Source organism: Candoia aspera, chromosome 1 (assembly GCF_035149785.1).
Source record: "Candoia aspera isolate rCanAsp1 chromosome 1, rCanAsp1.hap2, whole genome shotgun sequence".
In the NCBI taxonomy this organism is placed as follows: Eukaryota; Metazoa; Chordata; class Lepidosauria; order Squamata; family Boidae; genus Candoia; species Candoia aspera.
The window spans coordinates 318,556,144-318,572,366 of record NC_086153.1 but is presented as its reverse complement, the minus strand read 5'-3'; the positions used below and the strand labels follow the sequence as shown (position 1 = coordinate 318,572,366).

The window sequence follows — 16,223 nt, the reverse complement described above, 5'->3', positions numbered from 1 at the left end:
GTGTCCCTGTGTGTGGTGTGGATGGGACTTTGGTTGAAGGTTTGAATCAGCTGGGCTGGGCTCAGTAGGACCTGATACCATCTTCTCATTATCATTTGGGCCTGGGCTTTCTGTGCCCCATCAGCTGAGAATGACTTCTCTGCAAGGGGATGATAACATCCAAACCCAGTGTCTCCAACCAGCAAAAATAACACTGAAAAAAAATGCCCCTGAATGACAACAACAACAGATTGCCTACTCTGTCTTCACTTCTAGATATCTCTAGTCTTCAACTCCAGTTCTATGGATGCTAAGTTCCAGGGTTTTTGTCCTACATTAGTACCGATTCAGAGCATACACCTGCAGTTCAATAGATGTTTTGTTTCCTCTGCAAGCTTTAGAACTTCGGAGCACATGTGCTTGATTAGATTGCAGCCTCACTGAGCACTAAGTCAAGCAGCTAATTCAGAGTATAAGTACACGGGATGCAAGATTAGGGTTGTTTTTTTTAAAAAAAAACGTTGTGCATGGGGAGAGCAGAATAAGACCAAATATAAAGGAATCTCTTCCTCCCATTTTTCCATTGAGATTATATACCCCCTCTCCTGCAAGGTGGCAAATCCTGTGTGTGAAGTTGAGTGTTTTTAGCTTGGAAAAATAATATGTAAGAGGGAAAATGATCACTATTTCCATGTATTTGAGATTATTTATATATTTATTATCCCACCTTTATTATTTTTTTTATAAATAACTCAAGGCGGTGAACATACCTAATACTCCTTCCTCCTCCTATTTTCCCTACAACAACAACCTTGTGAGGTGGGTTGGGCTGAGAGAGAGTGACTGGCCCGAAGTCACCCAGCTGGCTTTCATGCCTAAGGCAGGACTAGAACTCACTGTCTCCTGGTTTCTAGCCTGTTGCCTTAACCACTAGACCAAACTGGCTCTCTATTTAAATAGTTCACTGTGACCAGATGGTATGTATGTGTTCAGTGCTTGCTTTTCAGAGACTTGAATGCAGAGGTGCTATTTGAAGGCCCTTTTCTTGAGGCTTTTAGTTTTTAAACTGAATTGGGACTGGACAGACCTTTAAATAGCCCTTCCCAAACCTGGAGCCAAAGCCTTGGAGAACATCAGGTTGGAGAAGGCTAAAATAGCAGACAACTTTAAAAAAATGGGTTGAAGGTGATGTCAAAATAATTAATGAAGTATATATTTTTTTCCTCTGTCAAATAGATTTTCTAGTTAGTTTCAAAATCCAGATATAACCATGGGACAAAAGAAAGATCTGTATCTATCACTGCAAACAACACATTTTCAAGTGTTGTAATTATTGAGTGGCTTTAGAGGCTGCATCTCTCACAATATTTTTCGTAGCTGAATATATTCAACAGATTTCACATCTGTGGCTGCACTGATTTTTTTTCCTAAATTCCACAAATGATAACCTGGCTGTCTAAAATGTGTTTCATGTATCTTGTTTTCATTTGTACAAAAAATAGGTATTAAGTATAATAAATGTATTAATAACCTGAAGTTTAATTTATAAGTAATTTTATCTTTTTGTTTTTATTTTACAAAATAGCAGAGCAAGAGGATACTCAAAAAAGAACTTTCACAAGCTGGGTGAACTCACAGCTAGAAAAGGTAATGGGGTAGCAGTGGGGTAGAATATATTTTCTAAAATGTGTGTAAATTACAGTAATCTGATTAAATACTAGTATCTCAAAAGGATAATTAAATAGAAACATGAATTAATAGTATCTTTTTCTGCATGCATGTAAAATATGCATCCAAATATGCATATTATCTTGTTATAATGAATACTAAAAGCACTAAAATATATATAACTGAATATAAATAATTATTTTGCAGCATTCATCGCCTTCTCTTATCTTGGACTTGTATTCAGACATTGGGAAGGGGCATGTGCTTTTGGATCTGCTGGAGGTCCTTTCAGGCCAACAACTGGTAAGAGGATTATGAATAAGTCATCCAAGAGAATTCATACAAAGGCCTTGTACTGTACATGTGGTTCTCAGGTTTCTCAACAGTCACTTAATGAAATATCCTCCCAAGTTTCTAGGCTAAGAAAAGCATAGAAGCATTTCCTAAGTCTTTTGTTTTCTGACCTGCAATAATATGCCTCTACTCAAGTAGCTGAAATTCTGACTCAAAAAAACAGATTATGTAAAATGGATGAAATGCACCACTATATTAAATGCACAGTTTCATGTTTGTAAGATTTTGTATTAGTGTTATTTCTCAAAATACAAAGTATTTTATTGTGCCCAAAGGATTTAGGATGATAACTATCTCAGAACACATGTCTGTTTTTCTCCAAGTATCCATTTCCCTCCTTTTTCTTGGTTGCCTCCTATATACCTCTCTGTGGACTCTAAGGCCCTTGGGGCAGTGAACTCTGCTTTCACTCTTCGTAAAGCATCTCATACATAGATTTACAAGACCAGTGCTAGCAGTTTATAGGAGGATAGAATCATGACGTAGAAAGACTTCAGAATCCAGCCATCGGCTAATAAACTAGATTAATTATTACTGCATCCTTAATTTGTTTTACTATTATTGTTGTCAATTTGCCTTGTAAGATTGCAATAAAGAATATATATTTAAATATTATGAAATGTTCTCACTGTTGATATTAATCAAACTGTTCTTTTTTCTTTTTTATACTTTATAGCCACGTGAAAAAGGATCGAACACTTTCCAGTGCAGAAGCAACATTGAAAATGCCTTAACCTTCCTGAAGAACAGATCAGTTAGTATTATTCCAACTCTGAAAGGAGGTTGAGTTTAGTTGCTAAAGCATTAAATGAATTGTTCAGTTTTTTGTTTATTTCCAGCCAGCAATTTCACTACAAAATTAGTTACAGATCTCAGCTATACAAGAACATTTTTCTAGATGTGAAGGCACATCTAGGTTGATTGCAAGCTCTCTGTGATATTTTCATATCTTTTACTTTTATTATATCTGCTTTTTGCAACAAGTACATACGATAGTCCTTTTTAAAAAAAAATCTCAGGAGTTGGTGCCTGAATCATGACTGAGAACATTGGTTGTTACTTTTTCAAGGAGGAGAAGCAGATATTTGTGCCCATCAAGAGTTGGATTTGGGGTACATTGTGTTCTCATATTAAAGCAAGCTTATTTTCTTCCATTACTATTGCAGTCTGTTTCAACTTTAACATTGGATCAGAATTGTTGTTATCAAAATCATACACCAACATTGCAGATTTGTAAAACAAGCCAGTCTTTGCCTACTGGTATCCTCCAGTTGTACTGGGACTGTAACTCTAAGAATTCTCCTCTTTCAGTTCTGGGAACTCTGGGAAACACAGTCTCAACACATCTGGAGGGGCTCAGTATCTTCCTATTCTTCAAAACAATAAAACCTTCTTTTTCCAGCTCAAGCTTATAAACATCCATGTTGCTGATATCATTGAAGGAAAACCATCCATTGTGCTTGGTCTCATATGGATCATTATATTGCATTTTCATGTAAGTATTAATCAAAATAAAGAGAAAGAGTTTTCAGATTTAGTTCCAATTAGTGGTTGTCCCACAATTTCAATACTGATTTTGTCAATTCTGCTTCTTCTGCCACTGCTGAACCAAGAAACTCTTTCAAACAAATGACGTATAATAGAAAATGATACTTTTTCCTTGCCTCTTTATTATCTCCCATTAAATTTTGATCTTGTGCCTACATTTAATAATTTTGGGAAGGTTTTTATCCTATTTTAGCATGGTTAGTACAAATAGAAGTTTAGATACTGTGTTATTTATAATTGCTATTACTTGTTAAATGTGCATGTTTTTCTCCATATGGTTGATAAGGAAAATATTGAACATTTAGTTACTGGTTTTTTTCAACCCAGATATATATGGTTGAGATAGCGTAGTCCTTAGCAGGTTACTGTATTAGTTCAGTGTTTAGGTGACTATACTTATTTAATGTGACAGAGAAGCCAAATCCTGCATGAAAATGTGTCTTGTCAAAATTATGGCTAACTAGATTCTCTTTTTGGGGTAGTCTTTTTTTTTTCCTGTATATGGCTCTTATATGAGGAGCACATCATATCAGAATCAGCCACTTGAATAAACTATTACTTTTAGGTATTATCAGACATTTTCAAACACATCTTTCCTCTCTTTCTGATGCTCATGGGCAGATTGAAGAATTAGCCAAGGTTCTTGCTTGTGGATACAGTCACCCATCTCTGGACAGTTCAGGTGATGTGGATTTATCACCAGCAACAAGCCCAACAGCCAAAATAAATGTTAAAGCAAGGGAACGATGGAAGATATCGGCGAAGAAGGCTGTCCTGCTATGGGCTAAAGAGCAGTGTGACAAGTATGTGAGGATAGGGAAATCAGTCTGTCCATGTCAGTTATAAATCTGTTCTATCCCATTTCCACATTTATTTGCTTACTTTAAACTTTGAGCTGTAGGGTAAAGCAGACAAATGCAGATCTGAGGAGTAGCTACATCTGTATCAGCATGTTAGTTAGTCTTGAGGTACGGACCAGGTCAAATTGGGTCAGGATTCATAAAAACTGTATTCCTCAAAGACCTCTAAATGTATACCATACCATTTAAAAGATGTGGCTCAACAGACACACTGAGATTTATTTTTCAGCTGGTCTTTCTTCATGGAAAGTTCACAGTATGAAATACAACAACAATTCTAAGTTAAGCACCTGAGTGTATTTAACACTGATTAAAGCCATATTACAGGACCTAGTGCTAAATCTAAATGAGAAAACACAGGAGGAAAAGAGTGGTCAATGGAAATAAGGAAAAGCAACAGAGGAAGAGAAAGAGGTGTTTCTTTGTGCTGTATATTATAAACTGATGTTGGACTGACAACAGACAGCTGCAGTGAAGCAGGCTCTTGTTCAGAGTTTGCAAGGAATAAGTGTACTTTTAATACAGATGGCTTTAACAAAATTAGCAGGCTTCCTCTGCCTAATTCCTTCCAGTTGTTTTGGACAACAAATCCAATAATCCTTGCCCATTGCAACTACCTGGAACTTATGGGAGTTAGAGTCTGAAACATCTGGTAGACAGTAGTTGAGGAAGACTCGACTGAATAAATTCATTAGGAGTGTATAATATAAACATATGGATAGCATGCAGCTTGGCTTTATAATGAATGCATGATGAGTTGACGGAGGTAATTAGAGGTTTCTGCTGTGGCATTATAAAAAAATCTTTTTTAAGAAGTAGGTGGCCGTCTACTTTCCTCCCAAACTATTCCACAGTTGTAATCCAACTGATAATAGCTGTTGAGACTCTGCCAGGGAGATCAAAAGAGTTGGGTAAGTTATTCTGGAGAAAACTGGCAAGCTGATTTCCCACTTCCTTTTGTGCACAACTAAAGCTCCTATAATAAGTTCAGCAAATGATTTTGTCTGTGTTTGATCAATTGGCCATTTTGTCTCTCCCCACCCAGGAAACCATCACCTCTCATAAATGCAACCTATTCTCTACCCGTGTGGAGTTTTCTGAGTTTCTAGTCTGTCTTCTGCTTGTCAGGGAAATATATATGCAGGGGAGGGAGAGCTCCTATAGCTATGAACCTATGGAATTTCTGGGCCATGTGGGCTTGGGAAGTGAAGGTAGTATTTGCTGAGTTTCTGTGTGATTCTCTTTCATCCAGACAGAACACAGAGCTGATTTCCCATTTTGCAAAGAGTTTTCACTCTTCTAACAGAACAACTTTTATTTCATTTGCTTAGGAGTGATGTATATAATTAGACAAGAAAGGTGAACCTATCTAATTCAAGTAGCATTCCTTCCTTGCTTATGTTTAATATACAAAACACTTTAAGTTGTTTTGTCAGCGCTCACCTGTGGTACATGGCTGAACTGCATAGAAAGGAAGTGGGCTTTAAGGAAGAAATTGTGTGAACTTTCTTTCAAATATATTTGAATTATGTTAGTAATCAATGTATTATGTCATGGAAAAGAAACACTTTTCCTCCAATTTTTAAGTTATGATTTTCCAGAGAGTTTACACTGAAAACCAGGGCAAGCTATATAGCACCTCCCATACACGCTATTTTCTTTCTTTGGAAACATCAATCCATACATTTGTTAACGGAGCCTCATTGACTTTGGTCTTTAGGCTAAGGGCAGAAGAATTATAGCTAATTTTTAAATCATGATGAGGGAGCAGGCTAGAATACAAATGTTTATCTTCATCTCCAGCATAATTTAATTTCATCCTTTGTTATTTTAATTTTGTGTTTTTAAATGCTTTTGATCATAGGCATGGGTCTATCAGCGTTGCAGATTTCAAATCCAGTTGGAGAAATGGATTGGCTTTCTTAGCCATCATTCACGCATTAAGACCAGGTTTGGTTGATGTGGAGAAAGCCAAAGAGAGATCTAACAGAGAGAATCTGAAAGAGGCGTTTCAAATAGCAGAAAAGGAACTCAATATACCCCAGCTACTTGAACCTGAAGGTAACTCATACATTTTACATGCACTTTAGCTTCAGTCTGTTGTGTGGTGTTGAGTTTTGATCATCTTCAATCACAACAGTGCCTACTGTATTGTATTGATTTATTATACCAGTTTTGGTCTTGCCTTGCTTTGCCTTAATATTGTTAATATTAGTAATATTAGATTGGAACAGATAAAATGATAAGACTATTAATGAAAATCAACATTACATATATTAAAAAGTGGCAGTGGCAGAGAGATATATTTCAGACATAATTTTCTTTAATATCACTATCAGGCATGCATTTCTATAATACCTTTGATTGTTTTTAGAGTAGATATAAACGTAGGAAGTTGCCTTATTTTAGGTCAAACCACTGATCCATTTGCCCCAGGATGGTCTAATTCTGGAGTTCTAGTTTAACATATCTGGGAGGGCATTGGATTAAGGAGAGTTCTGCAACTTCATCAGCCATGAGGGTTCTTCACTAGGCTGTCCTGGATTGGATTTGGGGCTTTGTTAGGTCTAATACTGAAAACAGACTGTTTAGGCTTTCCCTGTGAATAATTTAACACACCCACCCCCCAGGAGATCTTAGAGCAGGTGTAAGGAATCTTATTCAGATAGATAGCTGTATTTCCAAAAGTAGCAAGCAAGCAGTGCCATGTCAAAAACATTTGGTTTTATTTCATTTACATTTAAATATCATATTTTGGGGCCACACCTAATATGTTTGGAAGCCATGTCACAACTTTTTGGAGATTCTGCCACACTTTCTTCTTGAAAGGGGAAGAGTATTCACATTGGGAAAGGGAGCTGAGGTATATTGGGGGGCAGAGATGGGAAAGGCTATAGCATTTCATTCTTGCTAGGGGTCCAGAAGTATTTGCCCCAGGGTTTCCTCCTCTGCCTACTATGTGGAAGGGAATCGGCTGATAACATAATTTCCCACTAGGAAATATCAAGGTCAGTCTCTGTGATCCCTCAAACACTTTGAAGGAGCTGTCTTCCATTTGGGCCACCAACATTCCCAATGAGATAAGGCAGCAGGCAGGAGATAGAAGCACTGGGGAATTAATTTGGAAGCCTCTCCGTCAAACTGGGTAGCACCTGTGTCTGTGTGAATTTGAGGAGCAGCATTAAAAATACTTTGCTCCTGTCCACAGTGGTTGGCCCATAACCAATTCAGCAGCTGTGGGAATGAATCTGTAGCCATAACTTGTTATGTGGCACATAACAACAAGACTTTTTTGTAGAACAAGCTATATTGGTTTAGTTTATACATAATGTTAAACTAGAATGGGTGGTTCATAAATCACGCTAAGCTGAAACCCAGAAAAATTACGTATGGACCAGGCAGTTGTGAAACCCTCTGCTAACGCAATTACTTAGTTCTTAGGGGCAACGAGGATCTAATCACTAATATACATTGTGGATTGGTTTTCCTAAGAGCAGTGCTCTGTATTATTAGAAGCTTGTACTTTGGAATATGTTCAAAACTTCTGGCATTCCACAGATGTTGATGTCATCAGTCCAGATGAAAAATCTATCATGACTTACGTGGCTCAGTTTCTCCGGTATTTTAAAAGTTTACCTGTGGCTGAAGACAAAATGCAGGTATGTGACATCTTAAAGCTCTAGGACATGTTTTATACTTCTTTGCATCCTGTTTTTTTCAATTATCTATAAGTGTTCTTTGCAGAAAATCCTTGCCATGATAAGCCTTATTTTCCAAAACTGATTAGACCTGCAGCTAGCTCAGACAGAATACTCAGTGATAATTAATGTTGCTTAAGATTATGATCTTGGTACGTATATAATGCTAAGTCATTTTTTTAAAATCATGGTTTATTAAAATAAGTCAGAGTAATCTAATTTGTTTACACTGCTAAGCCACAATGGTTTGGTTCACAGTAAGTTAATATATATAGTTCACCTGATTAGTGCAGTGAAATATATTCTAGACACTGTATCACATCATGCTAAACAGTGGTTTATTTTAGCCATGCTTTATTGATTGAGCCATAGAGGCCTTATTCACAGATTGTGCTGAATTATGCTGTAACACTCAGTGTTTGGGGTTAGACAACTTGCTGAGCCAAAACTAAACAAGTCATATGAATTAGAGGCAAATACATTTCAGAGTTGTTTGCAAAGCAGTCTATGAAGGACAAAATCTCTGGGAATAAGATTTACAGAATGCTATTTTCTGTAACAGTGCAAAGAGGAATATCTGTGCATGTAGATAACTTTTTGTTCTGTTTCCCAGGGAAAAGTCAGAGAGACCTTGAGCTGGCTCAGTGCCCAAGAATGTAAGTTAACAAAGTTGCTGACTGAGCTAGAGAACGCATCCTTCCACAAGAAGTTTGAAGTAAGTAGCTTTGTAAATGTATCCTTTAGAGGATAGTGGACTACATTATATTATAAGAAATATGAAATTGTAACAACTGAGCCCTTTTCTCACACCTTTTTATGAAATGAAGGTTTTAGGGTTTGCTTTCTCTGTTCTTTTTAATCATGGCTGCATTTCACAGTACTGAGCTGTGATTTAAGGCCACATAGATTAGTGTATCAGCCTTGCAAAAGCTGCATGTTGCCATTCCTTCTAAGGGGGACTTAATCAGAATCAAATTTAATTTTCAGCAGTTTTTTGTTTATGCATATGAACCAGGAAATATGATTTAAAATGCTTTTTCAAGTATTAATGACCTTGAAGGTATTATCCATAGTTACCCGTTTTTTTGTAGGAGCTTTTTACAATCATTAAAACTGAATACAACATATGAAGATAATAACCTTTTCCCATTCTCTGCCAGCCTTACTTCTGAAATGGAAAGCTATGAAAAGCAGTCAGGCACATAGCTTTTGATAATCAGATCCTCTGTTACAAATGTATTTAGTCCCCTTTTAAAACCATGTAGGTTCATCATCATTGCCACAGTAAACTCCATAGTTAGTTGCTACATCAGTGGTATTATTGAAGAAGCCAATCATAATTACATAAAAATATTAGAAGAATGGTTTAGAGAACATACCTGTTGCTCAGGACAGCGGTGGTGAAGATTCAGACTACTGAGAAGAATCAGACTGAACTTTCATTGCTTAGTTCTCTGTTCCAATAATGGCCAAGCAGAACAGGTAGACATGGGCTATGTTTATGCAACATACATTATCAAATCACCTAAAAATCTAACACTGGCATTAAAACAACTTGTGGGTCATTTTTACCTTGGTTATTTTTTTGTGGTTCAGGGTGTTATATGAATCTAGTCCATTTGGTATATAATCTATTGTGCAAATTATTTTTAATTAAATGTATATGCTGCCCAACTCCCAGATGTAGAAACTGAGTGAATGACATTATTGGGTTATGTTCATTGTGTGAATATTCTGTTGTTCACCTGAGCATCCATTATTCAGAGATAAAGTACCCTTGTACCCAGTGCCATTTAAGTATTATGGTCTATAGCCATTGACAGACCTATCCTCTTAATATCCTTAATTCTTTTTTAAGTATCTGACACTGAATATACTGAGTGCACTTACGCTTTTTAATATTAATTTAAATCCTTAGGCAATGCTATCATTTACAGAAACATTTAATGAGGAAAAAAAGGCCTTCCTTCCCATTCTGGAATCTAAAAGAAAAGTTTCAGAGCTGGATGAAGATTACTTGGAGATGAAGGAAGCACGGGATAACCTATCATCTCAGGTCATTAGGATGTTTGGAGGAGTCTGCAGTTTATGTTGTTGTTGTAAAAGGCTTCTTGTTCATGCATTTGGACCACTAGTTTCCATGAGAACACATTTCATTCCATACAGACATAAAGCAAAGATGGGGGCAATAGAATATTTTGTCAATCAGAGGGATATCTCATCTGTTCAAGTGAAATGATGCTTCCAATGTGTTGGTAGATTTTGGTGACATAGAATATGAGTAGATGAAGAACCAACATGAATGGCATTTCTCTGACTTATTTGTCTAGATGAATGAATGGAAAGCAAAGCTGGACAATTTGTTACCTCCACCTCTAGATGCCACTGAAGCTTGGCTTAAAGAGACAGAGCAGCATCTGGCACACAATCTACCAGTTTCTCAAGATGATTTGAAAGCAATGGCTGTGCTTGAAGAAAAAATGAGAGCTATCCAGGTTGGTTAAGGAAAATAAAATAAGTATTAGTAAAACACATAATACTCTTATATACATGCCTTGCTTGAAGCAAGCATCATGGTATTCATACAATCAGCAGTGCCTTTTTTCTACTGTTTGGGGAAATATGAACGATATCAAGGAAAAAAGAACCACAGCCAGGCTTGCATTTGGTCCACCATATAACAGAATAAGGATCTAAACAATCAAATCCAACTTAGACAAAACATTTGACAAATCAGCAGCTGAATGTGGGTATCTTCAAATGAACAAGCATCCATATCTATTGGAGTTTGTCTTCTAGTATACAGTATATAGTTTTATGATGTGTTGCATGACTTTGATAGATTTGGGGTTGCTTTTCAAATGATTGGTTGAACTCACATTTTGAGATAAGCCAAAACTTTGCATTTTAAATGTTTCCATGTGGGAGTTCCAATATTTCTCAAAGACAAGATGTTTAGAAATTCTGGCTCCATATTTGAGGAGGTGTGGACAAAATGTTCTCTAATGAGCTGCTTCCTCTGCTGAATGGTCTTGATGAGCATCGTACTCTGTGTAGAGTTGGCCTAGCCACTCTTGATGTTTCCCACAATTCTTTATGCTGGATCAGACATTGTAAGACATTTAAACAATGGCTTCAGCCTCTTAGTGCTGTTGACTGTCCCTAACAAGTGGAATTGTGGAAAATGTAAAGGGTGACCAACCCTGGCGTTGGTCTGAATATTATCTCTTCAGCCAAATACAATCCCAAGCATTCTCACCAGGCATCATCAGTGGGCTCTGCTGGGTTCTGGGGCCCTTGGAAGCTGCCCAAGAATTACAGCAGCTGACACACATCTTGTTGTGTACTATAATATAAAACATAGTGTAATATAAAAACAATGTAATATTCAAGTAAGTAATATCATTTATATAGTTCAGAAACAATACTATCAGCTCTTTAAAGAAAGATGTAGCATTTCAGGAACTGTCTTTATAACCATTCCATAAACTATTCCATAATTATTCAATGTTACATTTATTTCAGAAGATTTATTAGTGGCCTATTGCTGTCCCCTGCTTTAAAAGTGCTAGAAAAATAAATGCAAGATATAGAATTTACAGTTAGATACACAAATAAATCATACTTTAACTGTAAGACATTTGTGAATAGTGCTGCTTCTTTTAGAATTTGATGGAAAGTTTTCAACAACATTTGGAAATCCTGCAGTCCTTTGAGAACAGAGATAATGCTGGAATGCTGCTAGTCCCACCTCAGAAGCTGGAAGAAATGAGAAGAAGGTTTGTGATGTCAAATTCCTCCTTTGATTGCTGCATTCAGCTAAAGATAATTGAGTTCTTATCAAATGGAGTGGCCTAATTGCACACTGATGATGGGCATCTCTGCTGCTCTTGCTGACGTACATATGCATTTCCCGCAACCTGATATCCTCCAGATGTGGAGAAAACTGCTTATTCAATCCCAGGATCTGATTTTCTTTGTGGAAGAGTTGTGTGCTCTTATTCTGCTCATCATCAAGACAACATATTTTCGAGCAGATCTTTGAATACAGAGAGACTAATACATTTTACTTCAAGCCTAGCTTGTGGTCTCCCTGAAAGCACTGGCTGGGCTATAGTGGCTGGATTTGTATAACATGCTTAACATACAATATATTGTAATATAAACTAATTCAGTAATCTGAGTTTTCACCAAACAAAGTTAAAACTAATTAACCAAAATTAAAACTAATTAAACTCATCAAGAGTATGGTGCAAACATAGCCAATGGTGCTCTAAATGATCTGATTAAGCATATGTACTTTGTCCAGATCGCAGGCCTGATTCAGCACAGTTCTTCCTACATTCTTTGTTTCTTGATATAATGCCAGCTTCTTAACCTTTGTCATTCATATTTTTGTATCTTCTATTTATAAATAAAATGAACTATTTAATTCTGAGCCAGACTGTTGATCCATCTGGTTCAATGCTGTTTATATTAACTGCCAAGGGTCTTTAAAAGTCCCCCTAAGATTTCATATAGTTATTAAAGCTTTGGGTTGGTCCCCCATTGGCTCTCCAACAGTTATAGCACTTTCCTCTACATCTATTCTGTCATTCTTGCACCACCATGTTCTGATTACAGCATTTCCTATTCCCAGTTCAACCCAACCCAACTGCTGATTTGTTTGTTGGTGATAAAGACAGATCAACTGAGTCAGCTGGTGAAAAGCTGTGCATTCTTCTAGATCACAGCATGTCTTATGCAGTTCAGATCAGGCCCAGTGGTTTTGTGTTACACTTTACAGACAAGATGTTGGGTTTATTTTCAGGTTCAGCAAAGTTCAACTTGAAAATTTTGGCATATTTGTGGAATACTACCGCTTATCCAGCTCAGCTGTCTTCAAGGAACTGACATCTAAACTGAACATCTGGCACATCAAGTTTGGGACTAAGGAGACTGTGGAGTTATTGCTATTAGATTGGCATGTAAGCATTATAGTTGCTTGCTGGCTAGCTATGCAGAACAATGGCTAAGAGACTAAAGAGTTGAATCAAAAGGCACCCATACAAATTTTGTATGTCCTATGAGCTCACTGGGTTGCTTTAAGCAAGTAATTTACATCCAAATCTGCAGTATGGGTTTAGTATGTAAAAAAGTGCCATATGTTAGCTGTAGTTGTAAATAAGTAGTACATACCTTGTCAAGGCTTTGTACAAGGTATGGCAAATAAACTTCATCTCAGCTCTGCATCCCCTAGCAGACATAAGAAGTTCAGGTAAGTAGATTCATTGCAGAGTATTAGGAAGCCATACATACAAAGCAGTTCAGTATCTAGCAGTGTGTGTGTATGAATGAATGAATGAACTGGTCTGAGCTTTAAATCCTGGCCCCCTTCCTCCTGCCTTTTCAAGTCAACAGCCGTTGGGCTGCCTGTTTTCTGGCCTTGAAGGTTTCTACTATCTCTGTCCTGTTTAAAAAACAGCTTCCTCACATCAGAGATTCCCATTTTACCAGCCTTAACTCCTAAATATATGAATAACCAGCAGATGTCAGTGTAAATCTACAAACATTTAATAAGAGAACTGAGAAAAACCTCGATTTGTTCCTCCAAGTAGAAAGACTTGCCAAATTTTGCAAGGTCTAAACCCTGACAGTGTTGTTGGTGGATTAAGAGACAGAGAAGACTGTTCACCCTTGAACTGCCTGTTCAGAGTCCTGTTGTTTGTTAAAGCTGTTTGTCAAAGCTTTGAATTAATTTATTTCAGTTGAGATTATGTGTTCCAGGACTATAAAATTTTTCAAGGTTCATGCATCATGCAGACTGTGCTAGATCTGAGCTTTTTGCTTCCATGATGTTATCCTCATGGACATTTTTATTTTTAAAATTCTTTCTCACCCTGTTCCACCTCAGCAGATTCCTTGTTTTTATCCCTTACTTTGTCCCCATTTCATCTGGTCCACATAAAATCAGTGATTCTGTAAATCTCAAACTGAATTACCTCTAATTCTCTACAGTGGCAAACATTTCTCAAACAAATGTATCATTTTATTTTGGGGCAGCATTTTATTGAAGAACATGATTTTCTTGGTCAGCTGGACACTGCGTTACAAGTATGTGAAGCACAGAAGAATGAAATGATACAGATTCCTAATTTGGGTAAGAATTCATAAACATCACAATGGTTCTGTCCGGGCTTGTATCATTCCCTTGATTTTCAGTGCTTGGTCTGTGAGGACTTCTGTTATGCAGCTAGAAAGGCATGACCCATGAATTACAGCAATGTATTTAAAGAACCTTAAGATTTAAATGCATACCCAAAAAAATTGGTGGGGGGGGAAGAAAGGAAACCTGTCGGAGGATCTCTTTTTCTTCTTGAAAAAAGCCTTAAGAAGATGGAATGGGTTTACTGGGTATGGAATAGAGAATATTGGGTAGAGGCAGGGCAAATTAAGGATGAGGAACTAATGGAATGGAATAGCTAGAATCCTGAACATTCAGAGACACACATCGTCATGAGATTGTTGGCCTTGTTCTTGCTAAGATAAAGAAAAGTACAAATTTAGCTTTTCAAAGAGGTGACCCCATCTTCTCCCAAGTGTTCTTGTTTTCAGTGTGAAGTGATTTTATTGTAGTAGTAGTAGTAGTAACAAGCATTTCAGGAAAGCAGTCTGTAGAGCCCCAAAATAGATTCAGCATCTTCTTGAACACAAGGGATTGTACACCTGGCCTTGGGAATGGGAAGTAAAGAATGAACTGTTAAGGAGGGATTTTGGGGAAAAATTATGAAGTAACCCCACCTTGATTTTACTTAGTAAGAGTAAACAGGTGAGGCAGAGAGAAACTCTGACAAGCTTTCAAGATTCTTTTATTCTACCTGACGACAACAAAGAAATTCCTGAATGCCTGTTCTTGACCTTGCTTACCTATGGCTGACACCTTATGACCTACTGAGATGAATTCAGCCTCCAACATATGAATGGCAGTTTAGTTAACGACTTGATTCATCTGTGTTAAGGTAGCTATTTGGGACAGGAGAAACAGTATATTGTGTACCTATTATACCTTTGCTAGTAGAAATGTAAGTACTTTTCTACCCCACGGGAGCCTACTAATGAATGGCTGGCATGAAGAAGTGAGAGAATTTCATTAAATACAGGATGAGGACTTGATCCTTACGGCAAATTTACTCAACTGGTGTTCATTCAGGTATGTAATGCAAGAAATAATTTATAATTGCACCTTAAATATGATTTGAATCTCATCCCAATGACAGATTTATATACCTTGTGCAAGTTGTTCTCTTTCAGTCTTGACTTCCCATCTGTGAAATCCACTTACAGCACCTGGTTGTATAAAGTGAACCAGGAATGTAGAAGGACTTTGTATACAACTATAGAAATGGTTAATGGTATTATTATTTTAAAACATTTAGGAGCTGATCCTGAGGAAACAATCAAACTGTTTAAGATGATAGAAGCTCAGATTTCCAAGTGCAAAGAGTACATTAACAATGTGAATGATACCTTGAAAAAAGTTTTAACATCTTGGGCCACCTATATGGAGAATGTCCAGTTGCTAAAAACTTGGCTGGAAGAGACACGAAAAGACCATCCTAAGAAGGTATGTTTATTTGTTTTCTGGTTACTGAAATTGTTTTTTAAATTGTGGATGCACCATAAGCATCATATGCATTTTAACATAATGCTTTAGATCTCCACAGAGACCTTGGCAGCCTGGAACTCACGGCATGGTTCCTTAAATGAAGCTGGAAACTTTTTGATTGAATCCAGCAATGTAGAAGTGGGGTCAGCAGTTTCTGGAGAACTGAAAAAATTGAACAGAAAATGGGCTAAGCTTATAAAGAAGACAAAGTTTGTAAGTGTACATAAATATTTTGTTTTCCTAATTTGGTCAAGTCACACTTTACAGTGAGGTGATACAGTATTAACAAGTATTAGAGAAGGAATAAAAAGGTTCATATCATTACTTGGGCCTTAAGCTCAATGCCAATAGTTCAGTGGTAAATTTACATATTACGTATTTACGTAGTAAATCTGCAGATTCATCCTTGGGGAAAAAAACTCAAGTGATGAGCAGCCTTCCCCAGATAGATGCTTACCTGATGTGTCAGAT

The 16,223-nt window shown here is 37.0% G+C and overlaps 1 protein-coding gene across 1 annotated transcript in view; it reads left to right on the top strand.

Moving 5' to 3' along the window:
• Positions 1-16,223, top strand: part of SYNE2 (spectrin repeat containing nuclear envelope protein 2) — a 263,282-nt gene that overhangs the window by 33,235 nt on the left and 213,824 nt on the right. Inside the window, exons 3-17 of the mRNA XM_063289046.1 lie at positions 1,565-1,626; positions 1,855-1,950; positions 2,678-2,755; positions 3,404-3,496; positions 4,171-4,352; positions 6,274-6,470; positions 7,968-8,068; positions 8,721-8,822; positions 10,026-10,163; positions 10,438-10,602; positions 11,774-11,886; positions 12,918-13,074; positions 14,150-14,252; positions 15,550-15,710; positions 15,801-15,965. Coding sequence (XP_063145116.1) covers positions 1,565-1,626; positions 1,855-1,950; positions 2,678-2,755; positions 3,404-3,496; positions 4,171-4,352; positions 6,274-6,470; positions 7,968-8,068; positions 8,721-8,822; positions 10,026-10,163; positions 10,438-10,602; positions 11,774-11,886; positions 12,918-13,074; positions 14,150-14,252; positions 15,550-15,710; positions 15,801-15,965 — 1,913 coding nt within the window. The remainder of the gene's footprint in view (positions 1-1,564; positions 1,627-1,854; positions 1,951-2,677; positions 2,756-3,403; positions 3,497-4,170; positions 4,353-6,273; positions 6,471-7,967; positions 8,069-8,720; positions 8,823-10,025; positions 10,164-10,437; positions 10,603-11,773; positions 11,887-12,917; positions 13,075-14,149; positions 14,253-15,549; positions 15,711-15,800; positions 15,966-16,223) is intronic.